Source organism: Trachypithecus francoisi, unplaced genomic scaffold (assembly GCF_009764315.1).
Source record: "Trachypithecus francoisi isolate TF-2019V2 unplaced genomic scaffold, Tfra_2.0 Lachesis_group12, whole genome shotgun sequence".
In the NCBI taxonomy this organism is placed as follows: domain Eukaryota; kingdom Metazoa; phylum Chordata; class Mammalia; order Primates; family Cercopithecidae; genus Trachypithecus; species Trachypithecus francoisi.
Genome location: NW_022681457.1, coordinates 103,099,703 through 103,121,625, shown reverse-complemented (window position 1 = coordinate 103,121,625; position 21,923 = coordinate 103,099,703). Strand labels below are relative to the sequence as shown.

The following is a 21,923-nucleotide window of genomic DNA, read 5'->3' as shown; positions in this document are numbered from 1 at the left end:
TAAATAATAATGATGACATTAATGATCATCATTCAAGCTGACATACATTGGATACTTTACTACATGATAGACACTATTCCAAGTACCCCACTTGTATTAAGTTACTTAATTCTTTTTTTTGAGATGAAGTCTCACTCTGTTGCCCAGGCTGGAGTGCAATGGCGCAATCTCGGCTCACTGCAACCTCGGCCTCCCGGATTCAAGCGATTCTCCTGCCTCAGCCTCCCGAGTAGCTGGGACTACAGGCACGTGCCACCATGCCCAGCTAATTTTTTGTTGTATTTTTAGTAGAGATGGGGTTTCACTATGTTGGCCAGGCTGGCCTTGAACTCCTGACCTTGTGATCCATCCACCTTGGCCTCCCAAAGTGCTGGGATTACAGACATGAGCCACCACGCTGGGCCAAGTTACTTAATTCTTACAATGTAACTATGTGGTTGGAATTATCATTATCTCATTTTCCAGAGAAGGATGCCAGGGCTCAAAAAGCTTCAGTTTTTAGATTAAGGTTCCTTGTAAGATACCTTTTGAAAAAAAATTGTTCTACTAATAACATGTTTTGAAAAAGTCTGAATTAGTCCAGGGTATTAATTTTACACATGGGGAAGTAAAATCCAGAAAAAGGGGTCATTTGTTTAATGTCACACACTTATTCTTTCATTATTTCCTGGGTGCCTGCCTTGTGCTAGTGACTGTGCTATGACATAGCGGTTCAGAGGTAAACAAGATACTCATGGAATATAATTTTAGTGGAGACCAGTGGGCAATATATACAAGAAATGAATAAGCAAAACAATTCCAGAAGTGCTGGGATGATACATTTGAGATGTGACTGAGTGACAAGGAGAGAGAGAGTGTTAATTTAGATGGCGAGGTGGTCAGGAGAGTGTGGTCTGTGGAGGTGTCATATGAGCCACAAGCTGATGACCTGAAGAAGTCAGCTGTGCACTGCTATGGGGGGAGAACACTCCAGACAGAGGGATCTATGAGTGCAAAGGCCCTGAGGCAGGAATGGCTTGTTAGTAATAGAGCAGACTCCTGGTCCAGTACTCCTTTGCCGCCTGCTGCTCTCTAGGCCCTCGGAGAGGCTCCTTTGGTGTCCTGGACCTCCCTGAAGCTCAGTCCCTAAGGTGACAACTGATCTAGGAAGGTAGCACATCTGGCTTCCTGCGGGTCCTCCCAGAAGCCCTGTGGCTGAACCGGATCTGAGTTTCCTGGTTCCTGTCTGGCAGAAGGGGAGCAGATCTCCTCCCTGCCTCCTCTCCCCAGGCTCTAGCCCTGGCCCCAAATCTCCATGGCAACCCCTGGACACAGTTCTGAACCACAGGAGGAGGATCTGGAAGGCGGAGCACGAAGATCATAGTGAAGAGACCAGGGGGCTGGAGGACTTGCCTCCTCCTTCTCCTTGTGTCCCACCAGCCTCCCTGCTGGCCTGACCAGGCCCCATACCCCAGTCTCCCCAGAAACCCCAAGCTGAAGATTCTGTGGGTCTGCCCCATTGCTAGGCACAGCAGAGCCTGGATGGAGGCTTGTCTTCCGCAGTTGCCCCAAAGGTTGCTCTTGCTGGGGGCAGCCACCCTGACTGCAACTGCTTTGGAGACAGGTAAGTATGAGGGGGCTTGGGGTACCCAGAAGACTTGGGCCCCCACCATCCTTAGAGACTGTGTCTCCCCAGTCAGCACTCATCTTGCTGGGCTGAGACCTTGTGAGTTGGAGGAGGCTGGGAAACTGTGTCTGGTCTTGCTTGGCATCCCCAAGTCCAACCCTAAGCCTTCTGGAAGGCTGGACTTCCCAGTCACCAGAAGCAGGAGTCTGGGAGCGGGCAGGACAGCCCTCAGGGCCTGCTTTGCAAAACTCTGTAGGCTTTGGATTCAGAGAAGCTGCATTTACACACTCTGCCACTTCTTCTGTTTGTACCTTTAAGATCATTGTTTCAACTCTGTCTGAATTTCTTTTTTTTTTTTTTTTTTTTTTTTTTGAGGCTGAGTCTTGCTCTGTCGCCCAGGCTGGAGTGCAGTGGCCAGATCTCAGCTCACGGCAAGCTCCGCCTCCCGGGTTCCCGCCATTCTCCTGCCTCAGCCTCCTGAGTAGCTGGGACTACAGGCGCCCGCCACCTCGCCCGGCTAGTTTTTTTTTTTGTATTTTTAGTAGAGACGGGGTTTCACTGTGTTCGCCAGGATGGTCTCGATCTCCTGACCTTGTGATCCGCCCGTCTCGGCCTCCCAAAGTGCTGGGATTACAGGCTTGAGCCACCGCGCCCGGCCCTCTGTCTGAATTTCTTTGGCAGGAAAATGAAAATAATAGGCCCTTGCCCTTAAAGGCAATGATTATTGTGCATATAAGATGAGATAAGCCATGCAAGACACTTCACAATGCCTGGCACATAAAAGATGCCCAATTCCTGGCCGGGCATGGTGGCTCACGCCTGTAATCCCGGCACTTTGTGATGCTAAGGCGGGTAGATCAGGAGGTCAGGAGTTCGAGACCAGCCTGGCCAACATGGTGAAACCCCATCTCTACTAAAAATACAAAAATTGGCCGGGCGCGGTGGCTCAAGTCTGTAATCCCAGCACTTTGGGAGGCTGAGACGGGCGGATCACGAGGTCAGGAGATCGAAACCATCCTGGCTAACATGGTGAAACCCCGTCTCTACTAAAAAATACAAAAAACTAGCCGGGCAAGGTGGCGGGCGCCTGTAGTCCCAGCTACTTGGGAGGCTGAGGCAGGAGAATGGCATAAACCCGGGAGGCAGAGCTTGCAGTGAGCTGAGATCCGGCCACTGCACTCCAGCCTGGGCGACAGAGTGAGACTCCGTCTCAAAAAAAAAAAAAAAAAAAAAAACAAAAATTAGCTGGGCATGGTGGCATGTGCCTGTAATCCCAGCTACTTGGGAGGCTGAGGCAGGAGAATCGCTTGAACCAGGGAGTTGGAGGCTGCAGTGAGCCGAGATTGCACCACTGCACTCCAGCCTGGCAACAGAGAGAGACTCCGTCTCAAAAAAAAAAAGGGGGTACCCAATTCGCTTACTCTCTAAACTCCATGCCTGCCCTGTGTACCTTTGGGGTAGGCTCTGGCTTTAGCAGAGAAATACCAAATATTGGAAAGTGCTTCACATCCTGAGCTCTGGTGAAGAATTTTTTCCTCGAAGACCCTCATCCTGACTGGTCCTCAAGCACCCACTGGTCCCTGTCTTGCACCAGAAAACCCACCTACTCTTTTCCCTCTGTCCTTACAGAAATCAGGGCTACTTTGAGTACTTACACATCATCTCATTTAATCCTCACAACAACCCTGTACCAGTGAGGATATTTGGGGCTGTAAGTAACAGACAACAAACTAAATGGGGCTTAAATGGTAGGATATTTGCTGTTTCACTTAAGAGTGGTCATAGGTAATTCCAGAGATGGTTAACTCAACGGCTCAACAATGTCACTGTTCCTCTGAAATGCTCTGACCTCATCTTTGCAAAATGGCTGCTGCAGCTCTGGACATCCTGTCCTCATCCTCAGTCAGCAACTTTCAAAAGCAGGAAGAAAAGGGGCTCCTGAACACACAGCTCTCCTTTTTTTCTTTTCTTTTTTCTTTTCTTTTTTTTTTTGTGATGGAGTCTTGCTGTGTTGCCCAGGCTGGAGTGCAGTGGCTTGATCTCGGCTCGCTGCAACCTCCGCCTCCCAAGTTCAAGAAATTCTCCTGCCTCAGCCTCTCAAATAGTTGGGATTACAGGTGCGTGCCACCACGTCCGGCTAATTTTTTGTAGAGACGGGGTTTCACCACAGTGGCCTGGCTGGTCTCAAACTCCTGACCTCAGGTGATCCACCCGCCTTGGCCTCCAAAGTGCTGGGATTACTGGCGTGAGCCACCGTGCTCGGCCCCGCATCTTAGGGTTTTGAATAAGGGATTGTAGAGTTGAATTAAATTAAATTAAATCATTTAGTCCTCACAATCATTCTGAGATTGCTTAATCATCCCCATCTTACCGATAAGGAAACTGAGGCTCAGAGAGGGCGAGTGGATCACACAGCGGGCAGGGGGCAGAGTCGAGTTCGGGGTCGCGCCGCGCGGCTCCAGGATCCGTGCCTTCCGCTGCAGCCGACCTGGCGGACATGTGCGGGCAGACGTGGCAGGGAGACGGGCTGCTGCTGCGCTCGCATGCCGCCTCGCTCAGGTTCTACTTCGTGGCTCCGGACACGGACTGCTGGCTCTGGGTGCAGGCGGCGGCCCCCGGCGACCGGATCCGCTTCCAGTTCCGCTTCTTCCTGGTCTACAGCCTGACCCCCGCGCCCCCGGCGCTCAACACCTCCTCCCCGGCCCCGGCCGGCCCGTGCGCCTCCAGCTCCTACCTGCAGTTCTACGAGGGCCAGCCGGGGGCGCCCCGGCCCCTGGGGTCCGCCCTCTGCGGCCTGACCATCCCGGTCCCCGTGGCATCCTCCGGACCCTTCCTAGGCCTGCGCCTGGTCACGAGAGGCCGCCAGCCCCGCGTGGACTTCGTGGGCGAAAGCACCTCTTTCCGTCTGGGTGAGCTGAGGCTGAAGGCAGGGAGGGGGCCCTATGCAGAGGCCATGCGGGACTGGGGCCACAGTGGGGGCCCCGGTGAGGGCTGCTGCCAACAGGGGAATGGCGCGAGCGCCCGGAGCACAAGATGGCAGGGACTGGGTCCAAAGGGAGGGAAGAAGGTGGTGGCTAGTGTGGCAGGGTCACAATAGGGACCTCCCGGATCTTAAGAGTCAACCATCTAAATCTGGCTACTGTGGATGTGTGTGCCAGACTGTCCTACCAGCCCCAGTGCACACACACATACACACACACACACAACTTCCTCCCCACACACATTCACACACAACTCCCACACATGTACATACCTCACACTCGGACATCCACACACACGTCACATACACACAACCCACGCACCTCATCGCCCCCACACACTCCACACTCATGCATTTCACTCACTGCAGCACACGCCTCACGCTGCACACTCACCATTATCACACACCTCATATGCACACAGTACCACCTTGCACGCTTACACACAGCTCCCACGCTCTCATGCCACATGCTGGCTGCTCCGCGCTGGGTCAGCCCTTCAGATGTTTGAGAAGGGTGTGGTCAGGACTCTCCAGGCCTGTAGGCAGCAGAAACCAACTCAAGCCAGGAAAGGAGCCTCTTGGAACTGCAATTAATAATACTCACCCGACTGGGCGCCCTGGCTTACGCCTGTAATCCCAGCACTTTGGGAGGCCAAGGCATGAGGATCACTTGAGTTCAGGAGTTCAAGACCAGCCTGAGTGACAGAGAGAGACCTGCCTAAAACAACAACAAAAAATATTTTACAAAATATAATAACTAAAAATAATAAAATTAATAACAATACTTGCCCCATAAGGGTATTGTGGGGCCTCAATGAGCCAGGATGTGAAGTATTTACAGCTGCGCCTGGCACAGAAGAGGAAGTCAGTAGGTGTTAGCTGCCGTCCTCCACCCTTCTCCCCCTGAAACACTCATCCATGCTCTCATCCGCATCCTCGACGGCACCTATCTCCTGCCCACACCCCCACACTGTCACCATGGGACCACACACCCTGCTGTGTCGTGGGCCGGACCAGGATCCTCACCTCAGGCTTCTGCTTCTGGCCTCAGGACCTTGTGGTGCCTACTTCCGCTGCCAGAATGGCAGGTGCATCCCCTCAAGCCTCGTGTGTGACCCCTGGGGCATGGACAACTGTGGCGACGGCAGTGACCAGGGCTCCTGGTCACCAGCTGACTGCAGAGGTCAGTGCGGGGTGCAGACTGGGCCCTACCGAACAGCTGGAAGGAAGCCTGGCCGGCTGTAACTCCGCTTCCCTAGGACAGGGCCCGAGTGGGGAGGCAGGAGAGAGGAAAGCGGAAGTGTGGAATTGGCTTAGGCCAAGGGCTGGAGGGGCAGAGCAGTCAGGCAGAGAGCTACGCTGCAGATGTATCTCATCCGGCGGATTCCAAATGATGCTTTAGTGGTGGAAACTTTTGCTAAATGGGACCTGGCACGGAGGCCCAAGACATTCAAAGGAGATATCCTCTGCTTCACTGGATGGCGGTCCCGGGGCTCTGGCTGCCTGATGTCTCTCTGAGGGCCCTGAGTGTCACTCTCAAGACATAATTTGAAAACCATCTATCCAGTCTGACTCCCACGCTTTACAGATCGGGAAACTGAGGCCTAGAGAGAAGTGACTTGCCCAAGGTCATAAAGCCAGTGAGTAAAATGAGCAGGAATGATATCTGTAGACAGGGGAGTGGGATAGGAGGGCTAGGGTTGGTGGAAGGGACCAGAATAAATCACCCAGGAATAACCTTCCTGGGGATCTAGAGATGTCCCATCTGCCCACCACACCCAATTAGGAGTGGGATGGAGGTAGGGCTGCCAGGTACAGTTGAACAGGGGTGAAACACAGTTTCCCAGAACCCCACATACTTAGTTTCCCCATCCCCCGCTCAGCCATCTTTGCAGGTTCCTGGTCATTTCCCTGATGCTGTCTGCTTTGTGCCATGAGACCCAGGTCCTATGTCCAGTTGTCCTTCATCCAGGCTCATTCCCTTGTGGATCTCGTTTATATTGTATCACCAACGGCACTTGTCTTTGAACTTCAGCTACACAACCTTCTCCCTGCTCAGCATCTCTGCGTGGATGTATAGGTGAAATCTCAAACTTAACTTGCCCCACACTGGACTCCTGGTCCACAGCCCTCCCTGCATCCTGCTTCCTTCTCACTGAGCAGCAGCTTCACATTCCAGATGCCCAGGCCTCACACTGAGCCATCTTTTACTCCCCACTTAACCCATAGCCTATAACCCATAACCAAGCCAGCGACAAGTCCTTGGAAAGCTCTCCAGACTCTGACCCTTCTCACACCTGCTCTGCCATCACCTGGTTTGAGCCACCACCAGTTCTCGTCTGGGTTGTTCTAATAACCTCTGAACTGGTCTCCCTCCTTCTGTCCTTTGCCTCTGACAGCATGTTCTTCCCGTGGAAGCCTCGGGGAGGCTTCTTTTTCTTTTTCTTTCAAATGAACTTGTTTATTTATTTATTTATTGTTTTGAGATAGGGTCTCATTCTATTATCCAGGCTGGAGTGCTGTGGCGCCATCTCGGCTCACTGCAACCTCTGCTTCCTGGACTCAGGTGTTCCTCCCACCTCAGCCTCCAGAGCAGCTGGGACTATACCGTGCGCTGCCATGCCCAGCTAATTTTTGTGGTTTTTGTAGAGATGGGGTCTCACTATTTTGCAAGGGCTAGTCTGGAACTCCTGGGTTCAAGTGATCTTCCTGCCTTGGCCTCCCAAAGTGCTGGGATTGCATGAACTTCATTTCTCAGGGCAGTGTTAGATTTACAAAAAAATTGAGAAGATAGTACAGAAAATTCTCATATACCCAGCACTCAGTTTGGGTGCTATTATTGACGTTTTACATTAGCATGAGACATTTGTTTTAATTAATGAAGCAATATTAACTAAAGTCCACAGTTTATTCAGTTTTCCCTAGTTTTTGCCTAAAGTCCTTTTTCTGTCCCAGTATCCCATTCAGCTTCTCATGTTACACTTATTTATTTATTTATTTTATTACTTTTTTTCAGATAGAGTCTTGCTCTGTTGCCTAGGCTAGATAGACTGCAGTGGCATGATCTCGGCTCACCGCAGCCTCCGCCTCCCGGGTTCAAGCAGTTCTCCTGCCTCAGCCTCCCATGTAGCTGGGATTACAGGCGCACACCACCACGCCCAGCTAATTTTTGTATTTTTAATAGAGACGGGGTTTCACCATGTTGGCCAGGCTGGTCTAACTCCTGACCTCAAGTGATCCACCCGCCTTGGCCTCCCAAAGTGCTGGGATCACAGGCGTGAGCCTCCACGCCCAGCCTCATGTTATGTTCATTAATAGTCATCATGCCTCTTTAGGCTCCCCTTGGCAGTGGCAGTTTCTCAGGATTTCCTGGTTTTTGATGACCTTGACAGTTGTGAGCACTGCTCAGGGATTTTGTAGGATGCCCCACTATTGGGATTTATTTGGTACTTTTCTCATAAGACTGGAGTTACAGTTCACAGAAGTGAAATGCCATCTTTATCACATCATATCAAAGGTACACACGCCCAGCATGACTTTGGTGTTGGGTGGTGTTGGGTGGTGGTTGACGCTGACCTTGACCGCCTGGCTGAAGTCATGTCTGCTTGATTTCTCCACTGTTACTTTTGGCCCCATCTTTCCCCACTGTATTCTTGGGAAGTCACTATATATAGCCCACTTGAGTGGGGAGTTATGCTTCCCCGCCAGAGGAACCTTTTAAAGCAGTAAATCAGGTTATGTCACTCTCCGGCTCAAAACCCTCATCTCGCTCAGCAAAGGCAAAGCCTCCCTCAGGCTGGAAAGCCCTACACGATATGGCCCTGCCCCTTATTTCCTGGCCCCGCCTCTTCTTTCCCGACCCTGCCTCCTCCCTGGCCCCACCTCCTCCCTGGCCCTGCCTCCTCTCCACACTCCAGCCTTGTTCTGGCCTTTATAGTAGCTGTGTCCTCTACCAGACTTTTCTTCTGAGATCTGCATTGCAAGCTCATTCGTTTGCTTCCTGGTGGGTCTCTAGTTAAGTTCTTCCCTGACTCCTTTATATAAAAATAGCAACCCTGGCCAAGTGCAGTGGCTTGCGCCTGTAATCCCAGCACTTTGGGAGGCCAAGATGGGCGGATCACCTGTAGTCGGGAGGTAGAGACCAGCCTGACCAACATGGAGAAACCCCATTTGTACTAAAAATACAAAATTAGCCGGGCATGGTGGCACATGCCTGTAGTCCCAGCTACTCGGGAGGCTGAGGCAGGAGAATCGCTTGAACCCAGGAGGCATAGGTTGCGGTGAGCCGAGATTACTCCATTGCACTCCAGCCTGGGCAACAAGAGCAAAACTCCTCCTCCTCAAAAAAAAAAAAAAAGAAGTTATATTATTAATAACTGTTAATATATTATTATATTCTAATATGCATATTAGAATAGTCAAAATCACAGAGACAGGAAGTAGAGCCATGGTCACCAGGGGCTGGGGAGGTGGGGACAAGGAGGATATGGAGTTAATGGAATTGATGGAGTTTTAGTTTGGGCAGATGCAAAGTTCTGGAGATGGACGCCGGTGATGGCTGCCCAGTGTAAATGTGTGTTAGTCCGTCCTCGCATTGCTATAAAAAAACACCGGAGACTGGGTAATTTATAAAGAAAAGAGGTTTAATTGTCTCACAGTTCTGCAGGTTGTACAGGAAGCATGATGCTGGCATCTGCTTAGCATCTGGGGATGCCTCAGGAACCTTACGCCTCAGGAAACTTACAATCTTGGCAGACGACGAGGGGAGCAGGTGCAGCCAGAGTAGGAGAGAGAGAGTGGGGAGGCATTGCACACTTTTTTTTTTTTTTTTTTTTGAGACAGAGTCTCGCTCTGTCGCCCAGGCTGGAGTGCAGTGGCCGGATCTCAGCTCACTGCAAGCTCCGCCTCCCGGGTTTACGCCATTCTCCTGCCTCAGCCTCCCGAGTAGCTGGGACTACAGGTGCCCGCCACCTTGCCTGGCTAGTTTTTTGTATTTTTTAGTAGAGATGGGGTTTCACCGTGTTCGCCAGGATGGTCTCGATCTCCTGACCTCGTGATCCGCCCGTCTTGGCCTCCCAAAGTGCTGGGATTACAGGCTTGAGCCACCGCGCCCGGCCGGCATTGCACACTTTTAAACAACCAGATTTGCAAGAACTCACTGTCATGAGAACAGCACCAAGGGGTTGGTGCTAAACTATTCATGAGAAATCCATCCCCATGATCCAATCACCTCCCACCAGGCCCCACCTCCAACACTGGGAATTACAATTTGACCTGTGATTTGGGTGGGAACACAGATCCAAACCCGATCAGAATATATTTAATGCCACTGAACTGCACCCCTAACCATGGTTAAATGGTAAATGTTATGTGTTTTGCCACAGTAAGAAAAGCAGCAGCCCTGCCCCCACCAACATGAGTAATTTTTCTCACTAGCACGTGTCTCCTTTGGACTGAAATTCTATTCACGTGTTTTGTTTCTCCCCACACTAAACTCCCAGTTCCATGAAGACATATTTGTCATGTGCTTATGGTTGTATCCCCCAGTTGCTAGAGCCATGCCTGGGGCATAGGAGATACTCAAGAAATACTAGTCAAATGAATGGAAGAATGAACCTCTATGGCTCAGTTTCCTTATCTGTGAAATGGGGATAAACCTCACCCTTCAGAGTTGTCGTAAACTGTAAGCTGCATACATAGGTAAAGGGCCCAGCACAGAGTGTGGTGCTTGATGTACAGAAAATGCTCACGGCTGGGCACGGTGGCTCACGCCTGTAATCCCAGCATTTTGGGAGTCTAAGGCAGGTGGATCGCTTGAGCTCAGGAGTCGAGACCAGCTTGGGCAACATAGTGAGATCCTGTCTCTACAAAAAATAAAAAAATTAGCCAGGTGTGGTGGCACGTGCTGGTAGTCCCAGCTACTTGGGAGGCTGAGCTGGGAGGATCGCTTGAGCCTGGGAGGCAGAAGTTGCAGTGAGTGGTGACGCGCCACTGGATTCCAGCCTGGGCGACAGACTGGGACCCTGCCTCAATGCTCAGTACATGTACACCCTCTTCCTTGAGAAGTAGCTCCACTCATAGACCCTAGGCCCTGGAGCCAGACCGTGTGAATTCAAGTGCTCCTATCACTTCCAGCTAAGTGACCTTGGCAAGTGACAACCTCTCTGTAAAATGGAAACACAAAGAGTGACAGACTCAGGGAAGTCTTGTGAGGATTGAATGAAACACACAAGTGCCCCAGAAAGGGCAGTTCTCAGTGTGCTAGTTCTGTTCTTTCCCACGTAGGTCCCTCTCCGGTGCCCAGCGAGACAGGAAGTACAGACGCCCACACCTCCAGATCTCCGACTCCCTCTCCAGCTCTTGGGTCTGCAGGATCCCTCCGGATTGCCGCTGAGAGGAGTCCCCCAGCAGGCAGGGACCCCACGAGACAGGACGCAGCTTTGGAAGGTTACACCCTGCTCCTACTCTCCCCACCAAAATCACACCTGTCCCTCTCCAGGTGATGGAGACAGGGGCAGTGGGCCCAGGCCAAGGCCTGAGTGGACTTTCTCCTCCCACAGGCCCCCAGCTCCGAGGGGTGGCGCTGGTCTCCTCGATGCTCCTGGCTTCTGCTGGCCTCCTCATGGGCCTCCTCTGGTGCTGTTGCTCTCCTAGCTGGCTGGCCTGGCAACCTGGTGCCTGTGGCCTCTGCCTCTGCTGCAGCACAGCCTCTACCATTTGCTACCCATGTCCCAGCCAGGTCTCCCCAGGGGGCTGCAGCTGAGTGGCCCAGCCTTCCAGGGTCAGGGAGGCCATCCCTAGAGGGCTTTGGGCACACGGGAATGAGACTAGGCTCTGGGGTCAGACAGACTCTTCGGGTTCTAACCTGGCTCTCTGTCTGATGTTGGACAGGCCTCCTAACCCTCTGAGACTCAGCTGCCCCTCTAGAAAATAGGACGATTCCTGCCTCACAGGGTTGGGGGTCTGGGAGCCTCACTGATCCAAAAACACCTTGCTTCATCCCCAGATCTCACCTGCCCTGTTCTGCCCTACCCACAGACTCCACTGACTGAAGCCCTCATCAAAGACACGGGAGGCCCCTGGCGGGGATAGCACCGTTTATTAAGAAAAATCAAGACAAAAAGACCACAGGAGGGTCCCTTCTAGGACACAGAGGCCAGGCGTCCCAACCCCACAGTCTGGGAGCCACTGGCAGGATGGCACTCGAGCTGGATCTTCAGGCTCCCGCAGATGGGGCAGGGTGGTCGGTGGTCATATCCCCCTCCTCTCTCTCCCAGTTGTGAGTCCGGCTTTCCCCCACCCAAGGCACTAGCTCTTCCTGGGCACCAGCGGCGGCTGAGGAGTCCCTGGGCCTTCACTTCCAGATGAGTGGGGATGTGGCCTGGGGTGGGCAAGGCCCGGTGGGCGGGGCCCTCTCAGTGCTGGGCTCTGCCTGTAGCAGCTCCTGGTAAGAGTTGGGGTGGGTTTTCCCTTACAGCCCCTGAGGGAGGGACCCCGGGCTCTGTGCTGGCAGGAGGGGGTGGGAATGCAGGCCAGGAGGGCGTGATGGGGGGGGGAGGCTGCCAGAGGAGGTGCCAGGGGCTGGGTGGAGGTGGGTGGGGGTGCTGAAAAACGAGCTGGTGGGGATGGGGACCGCCTGCCCAGGGGTGAGCTGCCTTTTGCTCCACAGCCGGCACTAAAGACAATTCCCAATCCTGAGTGGGTGGCAGAGGTTCCTGCGATGCCCGTCTCAGGTAGCTGTGGGGCACCAGCTTACAAGCCGAGGTTGGCTCTCCTAGGAGTGAGAACTGCCCAAGGGCTGCAGAAACAGGCCACCCAGCTCTATCTTGGGGCCTCCATTGGTGGGTAGGGGGAGAGTGGGGGCAGTTCTGGGCCCACCCAGCCACTGTTCCTGACCCCAAGTCCCGGTGGCTTTCTGAGGCGCCTACTCCCATCAAACCTGTCTTGCCTGCCAGCCTTGTGGCTTTGCCCAGCTGTGTGGGTGGGGGTGGCATGCCCACCTCCAGTCCAGCCCAGGGCGGTAGCAGCAAAGCGTGGCATCGCCTCAGTTTCTTACAAAAATTCATAATAATATTAATAATAATATACTCGACGTTGTCGGGCTGGGGCGCGGCCCGGGAGTCCGTGTGGGGCAGGCAGGTGCCTACGAGGGGCAGGGGCGTGTGTTGGCCCCGGCCTGGGCGCGGTGCTGCAGGTCCAGGGGCTGTGGGGGCGGGGCGCCGGGTCGGGCCGAGTGCAGCACCAGGTTCTTGACACAGCCTGTGATGCCCGAGGAGAACCTGCCCCCGGTCAGCATGGTCACGTCGGGGGCTCCGCCTGCCAGCAGGTGAGAGGACAGGGCTTGTGGGCTCCAGCAGCCCAGGAGGTGAGGAAGGCCGGGTGAGCTCCAGCCCCAAGGGAGTGCTGTTCCTGCCCTTGCCCTGAGAAGGAGCCCCAGACTTACCAATGTAGATGCTGCCCTTGGCGTTGACTGCCACGTTGGGACCTGGGGACCGGCCGCTGACCAGCTCTTCACCGTCCACCTGGATGGAACCTCTGCGGCCCTCCCTGCAATGGACCTGGGTCAGGCCCCTTCCCACAAACTCCCCAGTCCTCCCCAGCGCCACGACATCGTCCCCTCCCTCTGGCACCGAGATTCCAGACTCAGAAGTCTGTCCCTGTTCCCCAAGCTCTCTTTCCCCCGCTGAACAAGAGATCGGGCCCCACGAAGGCAGCTTCCTCGTTTCTGCGCCCAGGTTTCCTCCTGCTCCGAGGGCGCTCGCTTGCCCCCAGCAGAGTTCAGTCCGAGATGGAAGCTTGAGCCCTGGCTGGCGGGTTCTCCCCTCCCCTGGCTTTAAGTTCTGTCTCCACAGAGCTCAATGCCTGCCTCTCTGCCCATGGTGGGGGGCGTCCTGCCCCACTCCAGAACACTGGGCCCCGTCCCGAGTGCCCGGCAGGGTCCCTTACCGCAGCGCTGTCACCCGGTGCCACTCGCCGTCATTGATGGGGTCCTCAGAGACCAGGCGGGCCTCCCCACTACCCAGCTGGTACCTGTAGTCATCCAGGCCCAAGAAGTGTGAGCTGGGGCAGTACGAGGGAGTGGGGTGCTGGGACCAGGGAAGGGAGAGGAAGGGCCAGGTGCCAGGACCCACCTGAAGACAAGGTGCCCATCTTGAAGCCCGAGGCTGATGAAGTCCTTGCCTCGGCCGGCCTCTCCCACCTCCTGCCAGGGAAGCACAGGGTCTCTGGGGTCCCCAGCCTGGAGAGCGGAGGCTGCCGAGGCCAGGAGGCTCCGCTTTCCCCTCTCCCGACCACTCTGGCCACCAGGAAGCCAGCTCCCTGCCCCAGGAGCCCCAAGAGTCTGGCCGGATGCCCACACTCACCACACCCTGCCAGAGCAGGAGGCCATTGGCCGTGCTGGTCCGAACCTCCAGCTCGATGGTCTCGGGCACCTCGGGCAGGCTGCAGAGGAAGAGTGGGTGAGGGGACAGAAGTCCCAGATTCCCGTCCTCCCCATTAGGCCCACGGGCTCTCCCAACACCAGTCTCACCTCCTGGAGAAGATACGGCCAGGGAAGGCAAGGAAGCCATCATCGTGGAAATAAGCTCCGTACTGCCCAGGGGCATCTGCGGGATAGAGGGGGATGGTGCCACACCTGCCACATCAGGCATCAATCCCCGGTCAGTTCCACTGACCCCCACCTCCATGCCAACATGCAGGACTAGGGGGGCTCTGAGCCTGCAGTCCCTGGGGACCCAAGGGAGTTGTCGACAGAATTCAGGGGGCCTGTGACCTTGGATGGGAAAGCATCACACCTCAATTTCACTCACTTCTCACTGAAATTGAGCAGTTCTTTCAATGAGATGTAGGCAAGAAACCAAAGTAGTAGTGGTAGGACCTGCAACTTTGTTACTAGTATTTGCTTATCACATTACAGTAGCTGCAAATATTTCAAAATATCATTTACACATATTGTTGCTTTGAAACTGGTAGCCACTGAGACCACCCGATCTTGTTATGTGATGTATTAATAAAGAAGCACATATACAGCAAGTCAGAAAACTTAAAAAATGGTTTGACTACTTTACTTCAGCATACTTGCTTTCCTTAAAGCAATGCATTTTATTTTATTTTGTGCAGTCAACAGGATCCATGTCAGGTGACCCGCCATTCTACTTGCCAAGTTCTGTCTGGCTTTAGCCCTGAAAGTCCCACATCCCAAGAAACTCCTCCGTCTGGAGCTACTGGGACGGTTGGTCACCTTGGACCATGGCAATAAATGGTTCAGAGCCTTGGTGTTCTCTCCATCTTACAGATGGGCAGGCAGGCTCAGGCGAGTGACTGGCCCAGGATGTGAGGGGAACTAAGATTGCAACCTGGACCTTTTAGCCCTGATGTCCATACTGTGTGTGGCTCTACCACTCCCAGCCCTATCTGCTCACGACCCATCCTACAGGCTGGCACTGGCCATAGTAGCTCTGTCAGGGGGCAAGAGTAGGGGACCCTCTGCTACCCTCTGCCAAATGAGGAGAACGGCTGACGTTTACCAAGCACCTATGATGTGCCTGTGCGGGGAGTGTCCCATCCAGCCACAGACACCATTGCATTTAACTCAATCCTTACGACAACCCTATGAATGAAGATTATATATAGGTATGTCTTATTTTATTTATTGTTTTGAGATGGAGTCTTGCTCCATGGCCCAGGCTGGAGTGCACTGGCATAATCTTGGTTCACTACAACCTCCACCTCCCAGGTTCAAGCAATTCTTCTGCCTTGGCCTCCCAAGTAGCTGGGACTACAGGTGCACACCACCACGCCCGGCTAATTTTTGCACTTTTAGTAGAGATGGTGTTTCGCCATGTTGGCCAGGCTGGTCCCGAACTCCTGATCTCAGGTGATCCACCGACCTTGGCCTCCCAAAGTGTTGGGATGACAGGTGTGAACCACCGTGCCCAGCCTTATTTTTTATTTTTTTGAGACAGGGTCTTGGTCTGTTGCCCAGGCTGGAGTGCAGTGACACAATCTTAGCTCACTACAGCCTCAACCTCCTGGGCTCAAGTGATCCTTCTGCCTCAGCTGGGACCACAGCCATGTGCACCACACCCAGCTAATTCTTAAATTTTTTGTAGAGATGAGGTCTCCCTGTGTTGCCCAGGTTGATCTTGAACTCCTGGGCTCAAGTGATCCTCCTGCCTGTCTCTCAAGTAGCTGGGACCATAGATGAGCACCACCACGCCCAGCTACTTTTTGTACAGGATTTCGCCATGTTGCCCAGGCTGGTATAGAACTCCTGGGCTCAAGCAATCTGCCCGCCACAGCCTCCCAAACTGCTGGGATTATAGGCGTCAGTCACCACGCCCAGCTGAATATAGTATTTTTTTTTTTTTTTTTTGAGAGGGAGTTTCACTCTTATTGCCCAGGCTGGAGTGCAATGGTGCAATCTTGGCTCACTGCAACCTCCACTTCCCAGGTTCTCCTGCTTCAGCCCCTGGAGTAGCTGAGATTACAGGCATGTGCCACCACGCCCAGCTAATTTTGCATTTTTAGTAGAGACAGGGTTTTTCCATGTTGGTCAGGCTGGTGTCAAATTCCCGACCTCAGGTGATCTGCCCGCTTCAGCATCCCAAAGTGCTGGGATTACAGGTGTGAGCCACCACGCCCGGCCAGCTGAATATAATATTAACAACAGCTAACATCTGTACTGACTCTGTACCAGACATTGTTCTAGGCATTTAAAGAGGACTAAGTGGCCAGGTGCGGTGGCTTAGGCCCGTATTTCCAGCACTTTAGGGGGCTGAGGGGGGCAGATCACCTGAGATCAGGAGTTAGAGACCGGCCTGGCCAACATGGTGAAACCCCATTTCTACAAAAAATACAAAAATTAGCTGGGTGTGGTGGCAGGCACCTGTAATCCCAGCTACTTAGGAAGCTGAGGCAGCAGAATCACTGAAATCTGGGAGGTGGAGGTTGCAGTGAGCCGAGATTGTGCAACTGCACTCTGGCCTGGGCGACAGAGCAAGACTCCACCAAATGCACTAAGTAACTTTACTCTCACATAAAAGTTTATCCAGATCATTAGGGAAAGATGTTACTCATCTCCATTTTATATGGTGCACAGAGAGGTTAAGTGACTCACCCGAAGTTCCACAGCTAGTAAGTGGGAGAGCTAGGATTTGAACCCAAGCAAGCTGGCTCCAAGTCTATACTCTTAACCACTATACCACTGCCTCGCCTATGATATTAGTGATACATAAGAAGAGATGAGTCTGTAAAGGGGTTAGCACAGTGCCTGTAAACATTCAATCAGCATTCACTCTTGACTGTTTCCTTAGCTTTTCAGCAGACGGTGGAATTCTTGGGAAGGAGGGTCTTGCTTTATGCTTCTTTTATTTTATTTTATTTTATTTTATTTTATTTTTCTTGAGACGGAGTCTCGCTCTGTCGCCTAGGCTGGAGTGCAGTGGCGCGATCATGGCTCACTGTAAGCTCCGCCTCCTGGCTTCACGCCATTCTCCTGCCTCAGCCTCCGAGTAGCTGGGACTATGGACACCTGCCACCGCACCTGGCTATTTTGTATTTTTAGTAGAGACCAATTTTCACCATGGTCTCGATCTCCTGACCTCATGATCCGCCTGCCTCGGCCTCTCATATATTTCCTGCTCCCAGGGCAAGGATGGGCACACAATAGTTTGTTGACTGAATACACGAATACAGAGGAGGAAACTGAGGTCAGAGTGGTTTCAAAGGCCTGCCTAAGGTCACCCAGCCAGTAAGTGTGGGGCAGGCCCCAGCTCCACATGGCTGTGGTCTTCATTCTGTCTCTCTGCCCAGCAAGCTCCTCATATAGGGCTTTTTTGCTTACAGGCCAGAACTGAGGGTGTGGGGTAACTGGAAGAGTGAGTTGAGGCTGAAGCTGGGGAGAAGACCACGGCAAGTACTCACCATTGCCCCCACTGCCTTCAAGATGCCAGTCGGACTCTGCTATGCCATGTCCAGAGCCTATGGAGAAGGGCAGGGTCCAGTTGGTGGGCACAGACACCCGTGGGTATTATGTCGGGCCCCGGGCCCCAAGACAGAGATGAAGTGGAGAGAAGCCAGGCCTGGGTACCTTGTTGGCAGCGTGGGCCAGAGAAGCCAGGGAGGCAGAGGCAGCGGGTGCCCTGGCAGGTGCCCCCATGCAAACAAGGTTCACGGAGCTGGCAGGGGTTCTCCTCGTGCTCACACAGGTCTCCTGCGGACCAGGGCAGAGGCGAGTGGGTGGGTGGGCATGGGCTGGAGGTGTTGCTGACCACCTGTGCCCCTCCCCTCCGGTGCCCTGGGCAGGCTTTCCCACCTTTGAATCCATCTCGACACAGGCACTGGAACTCATACTCGCCAGCGGGCATGCACGTGGCACCATGTTGGCATGGCTGGCGCTCACATGGGGAGCTGTCATAGCACTGCCCGATGCCCTGGCTGCCTAGGAAACTGTAGGTGAGGTCCAGCCGTTTGCCATTCACTGACACCTGTGGGGACAGGGACACTGAGGGACTAAAGGGGCATGGGAGGCAGAGGCCCAGGTATACCAGCAGGAAGAAGAATACAGCAGAGGACAGCTGGGAGCCCGCATTGGACCCTGAGTGGCAGCATGGATTCTCGGTGTGGGGAGGGAGGCACAGGAGTTGAGTGCCTACTGTGTGCCAGAAACATTCATCCGTCAGTGCAGACAATCCTCTGCCCAATCCTTCAAGGTACGTGTGATCATGCCCATTTTACAGAGGAGGAAACTGAGGCTCAGAGGTCCATGGGTGGTTACAGGTGGAGGGGCACGGTGCCAAGGTGCTTGGAGAGCTGAGGGAGGCGCAAGGTTTGGCACCCCTCCCCTCCACTTGTCCTGAGGAGGCTCCTCTTACCTCGCCCACACAGCCGCGGAAGTGAGCGCTCATGTTGGTGGCTGGGGACAGTGGCACGGAAGGCTCCACACCCCCCAGGTAGAGCAGGGTGTGCAGGTTGAGGCCCTGGCTCTTGCCAGGCGAGGAGCGCAGCACAGGGCGTCCACCATTCACCCGCAGGCTGCCGTCCTTGTTGAGACGCTCTGCAGACACGCGGTGCCAGCGGCCCAGGGCCAGCGGCTCGGCGCTCCGCAGAACAGCCAGCCCTGGGGAGGATACCAGGCAGGGTTGGGCACATGGGGGCACAGGGGGCTCCCTGCCCTCTCCACCACAAACAGGGCCCTGAGCAGATAGGGAATGCCCTACAGCTTTCTGTATTCCAGATGAGGAGCCCACGGCTCAGAGAGGGCTAGGGACTGGCCTCAAGTGACACAGAGACGAAAGGCATGGGAAGAGGGGACTCAGCCTGATCCCTGCATTTATCCCCCCACGCCTCCCTGGGGCTTGGAGAACCGAGGGGGGCACAAGGCTTGGCGTACAGAGCCCCGCATTTGGTGCTGGGTGCCTACCTGACCCCAGCTCGTAGCGGAATTCCAGGTGGCCGCCCACCATCGCCAGGGACACGAAGTCCTCCACAGGCCCGCTCTTCCCCCCGCTGAACAGCAGGACCCCGTCAGGGGCGAGTGGCTTGAACTCCACGTCCAGGCGTAGCTCGTGGTGTGTGTTGGTGAGAGCGGGCAGCGCCAGGTAGGAGCCAGCACCCGACAGCGAGGGGGTGGTCACTGTTACACCTGCAGCAGCCACAGCTCAGCTAAGGAAGTGGGGATCCTGGACCCTTGGGTGGGGTCCAGCTACTCTGCCTTCCTCTGGGATCCTTGCCTGCCTCACTCCCCAGGCCCAGAGGCTCAGGACCAGCTGGCACCAGCTACAGCGGCATAGGAGCCCCCCTGCCCTTGCAGACTGGCCTGGGAGGAGCTCCAATATGACAGGGGTCCTCTCTGGGGGCCCTCACTCACTAAGGGATTCAGCCTGGGCAGACACGTGACCAGGTGACTTTGAGATCCTCTGGGTCGGGTATCGTTTTATCACCCGTAGGGGCCCATCACAGCTTCAGAGTGCCCCACCCAGCCTCCCTGGCTGACACTGGGACCCTGAGGGTCACTGGCCTGGCTCCACTCACCTTCCTCACACCGCAACCCCGAGCGGCCCAGGTGGCAGCGGCAGGTGTAGCCTCGACCATCAGGCCTATTCACACAGGTGGCGTCGGGCCCACAGGCCTCTGGGGGGCACACAGGCCAGTGAAAAGGACATGGAGGTGACTCTGGAGGGAGGGGAGGCCTGATGCCAGAGCCCTGCCCATCACACCCCGGGGGGCTCGGCTAGTGAGGGCCAGGCCAGCCTCCTGGGAGGCCTCGGGCTGCCTGGGAGGCCTTGGAGGAGGGAACTGAGCAGAGCAAGGTGGGAGCCAAAAGAGGCCATGGGGAGGACTGCGGGGGAAGCAGTCGAGGGACTCTGTGTCTGCGGGTTCTTCAGAGACTGGACCTGGATAACAGTGTTGGGTTGGGGGGGCACCTGGTGGTGGGTAATGGGGTGGGCACCTCGGTAATAAGATGGGACTGGGGGCTGGGCATAGGGGCTTATGCCTGTAATCCCAGCACTTTGGGAGACCGAGGCAGGTGGATCACCTGAGGTCAGGAGTTCAAGACCAGCCATGGCCAATGTAGTGAAATCCTGCCTCTACTAAAAATACAAAAAACTAGCCAGGGGTGATGGTGGACACTTGTAATCGCAGCTACTCAGGAGGCTGAGGCAGGAGAATCACTTGAACCCAAGAGGCAGAAGTTGCAGTGAGCTGAGATTGTGCCACTGCACTCCAGCCTGGGCAACAAGAGCGAAATCTTCGTTTCAAAAAAAAAAGAAGATGGGGCTGGGGGTGGGGGAGTGCCTGGGTGGCGGGGTAGTGGTAAGAATTTGGTCAGCAGGGATGGAGGAGGGGAAGCAGCCATGATGGGGCGAGGGCCCCTGGGTAGCAGAGATGGGGGATGGGTACATGGGAGGAGTGGTGAGTGCTCAGGTAAGAGTGGGGTGTGTGGAAGTGCCCGGTGGTGGAGATGGTGGTGGGAATGGGGAGGCAGCAAAGGGAAGAGGCAGGCCCTTCCTTTTGGCCGTCCCGCTTCCAAAGGGGCGACAGCGACTGGCGTTGGGGGGTGTGTACCTGGATGGCAGTGCAGGGCCTGTGAGTGCTCACAGCGGCTCCCGGTGAAACCAGCTGGGCAGACGCACACGTAGCTGCTGCTCTCAGAGTCATGGCACTGCCCACCATTCTGCAAAGCAGCCCCCAGAAATAAGGCCGAGAACATTCAGTCCCCCCCATAATCCCCACAGGGGCCAGCCATGGCTGGGGGTGGAGGCCATGGCAGCCAGGTGGTACGTGGGGTGTGGGGTCACCTGGCAGGGCCGGTCCCGACAGGTGGGACAGTGGGAGATGCCATGCGCCGTGAGGTTGAGGTCGTGGAAGATGATTTCCTCGCCCTGGATGCGCAGGTCCCGGACACAGCCTGGGAGGTGAGTGGGCAGGATGAGCACGGGGCAGGGTGTCCCAGCCCACACCTGCGGTGCCCTCCCAGGCTCTCCAAGGCTCTTCCAGCCAGCCAGGTAAGGCCTAGCCTCAGCTGGAGGTGGGCAGGGGGCTCACCTATGAAGCCGCTGCTCAGCCCCGCCTTGGGGATGGCACCATAGTCAGGGTATCCGCCCAGGTAGAGCTCCTCGTTCAGGTCCAGGCCCTGGAACTTGCCCTGGGGAGGTGGGGAAGTCAGGAATGGCAAGAGAGGCTGGCCAGGGGCGGGATGAGGGCTGGAAGTAGTAGGATGGGGTTGGGTCTCACCTGGGAGGTCCCATTGACCGGGGCCAGGTCACCCACAATCAGGGAGCCCTGGGTGAGGCTGCGCAGCAGGGTCACGGTGTGGAAATGGCCCAGGGCCAATGGTGTGGGGTGGCGGATGGTGGCCATGCCTGAGCCTGCATCGAAACTGCTCCGTGGGGTAGGCCGGGGCAGGAGAGATGGATAGGGGATTCGGAAGAAGGGCTAGGGGCCCAGTCGGGCAGAGGGGCCCCAGAGGATTCCTGCAGTCCCAGCCCTGGGGCTGTTCCAGTTCCTGTCCCTGTCTTGTCCTCCCACGCCGCGACCCATCCCCCAGATCTTCTCTCCCCACATCCTTTTGCTGGGAGCTTTTCCAGAGCAGCCCACAGGGACCCCAGGCTCAGGGCCCTGCAGCCTAGCACCTGGCCTCCCTGTTCCTCTGAGGACTCCTCTCTCCCTGAGATCACCTTGTTTCTCTGTTTATGGCTTGTTTATTCTTCCCCAACGAGAATACACCTTCCCACAAGAGCCAGGATTTGGTCTGTTTTGTTTTACCTGTATCAGTGCCTGTCACACATGGGGTGCTCAGCAAATAAGTGATGCATGCATGCATGCATGAATGAA

The 21,923-nt window shown here is 55.0% G+C and overlaps 2 protein-coding genes across 12 annotated transcripts in view; one reads left to right on the top strand and one right to left on the bottom strand.

Annotated features, from left to right (window-relative positions):
* Positions 1-1,521: 1,521 nt before the first annotated feature.
* On the top strand, positions 1,522-12,641 carry LDLRAD2 (low density lipoprotein receptor class A domain containing 2). The gene is made up of 5 exons (XM_033227932.1): positions 1,522-1,603; positions 4,090-4,515; positions 5,638-5,769; positions 10,872-11,033; positions 11,147-12,641. The coding sequence occupies exons 1-5, from the start codon at positions 1,522-1,524 to the stop codon at positions 11,347-11,349; spliced, it is 1,005 nt and encodes a 334-aa protein (XP_033083823.1). The 3' UTR covers positions 11,350-12,641.
* The window catches only part of HSPG2 (heparan sulfate proteoglycan 2), a 117,629-nt gene continuing 107,372 nt past the window's right edge, over positions 11,667-21,923 (bottom strand). For 10 of the 11 annotated variants that reach the window (XM_033227919.1, XM_033227921.1, XM_033227928.1 and 7 more), the window contains 16 exons: positions 21,324-21,468; positions 21,135-21,234; positions 20,888-20,997; positions 20,655-20,763; positions 19,620-19,718; positions 19,009-19,230; positions 18,461-18,705; positions 17,902-18,073; positions 17,677-17,799; positions 17,511-17,567; positions 14,116-14,191; positions 13,949-14,027; positions 13,718-13,788; positions 13,533-13,616; positions 13,030-13,133; positions 11,667-12,902 (listed from right to left, as the gene is read on the bottom strand). In XM_033227919.1, coding sequence (XP_033083810.1) covers positions 12,730-12,902; positions 13,030-13,133; positions 13,533-13,616; positions 13,718-13,788; positions 13,949-14,027; positions 14,116-14,191; positions 17,511-17,567; positions 17,677-17,799; positions 17,902-18,073; positions 18,461-18,705; positions 19,009-19,230; positions 19,620-19,718; positions 20,655-20,763; positions 20,888-20,997; positions 21,135-21,234; positions 21,324-21,468 — 1,969 coding nt within the window. In that variant the 3' untranslated portion in view covers positions 11,667-12,729. The remainder of the gene's footprint in view (positions 12,903-13,029; positions 13,134-13,532; positions 13,617-13,717; positions 13,789-13,948; positions 14,028-14,115; positions 14,192-17,510; positions 17,568-17,676; positions 17,800-17,901; positions 18,074-18,460; positions 18,706-19,008; positions 19,231-19,619; positions 19,719-20,654; positions 20,764-20,887; positions 20,998-21,134; positions 21,235-21,323; positions 21,469-21,923) is intronic. The other variant, XM_033227925.1, reaches the window with a different exon arrangement.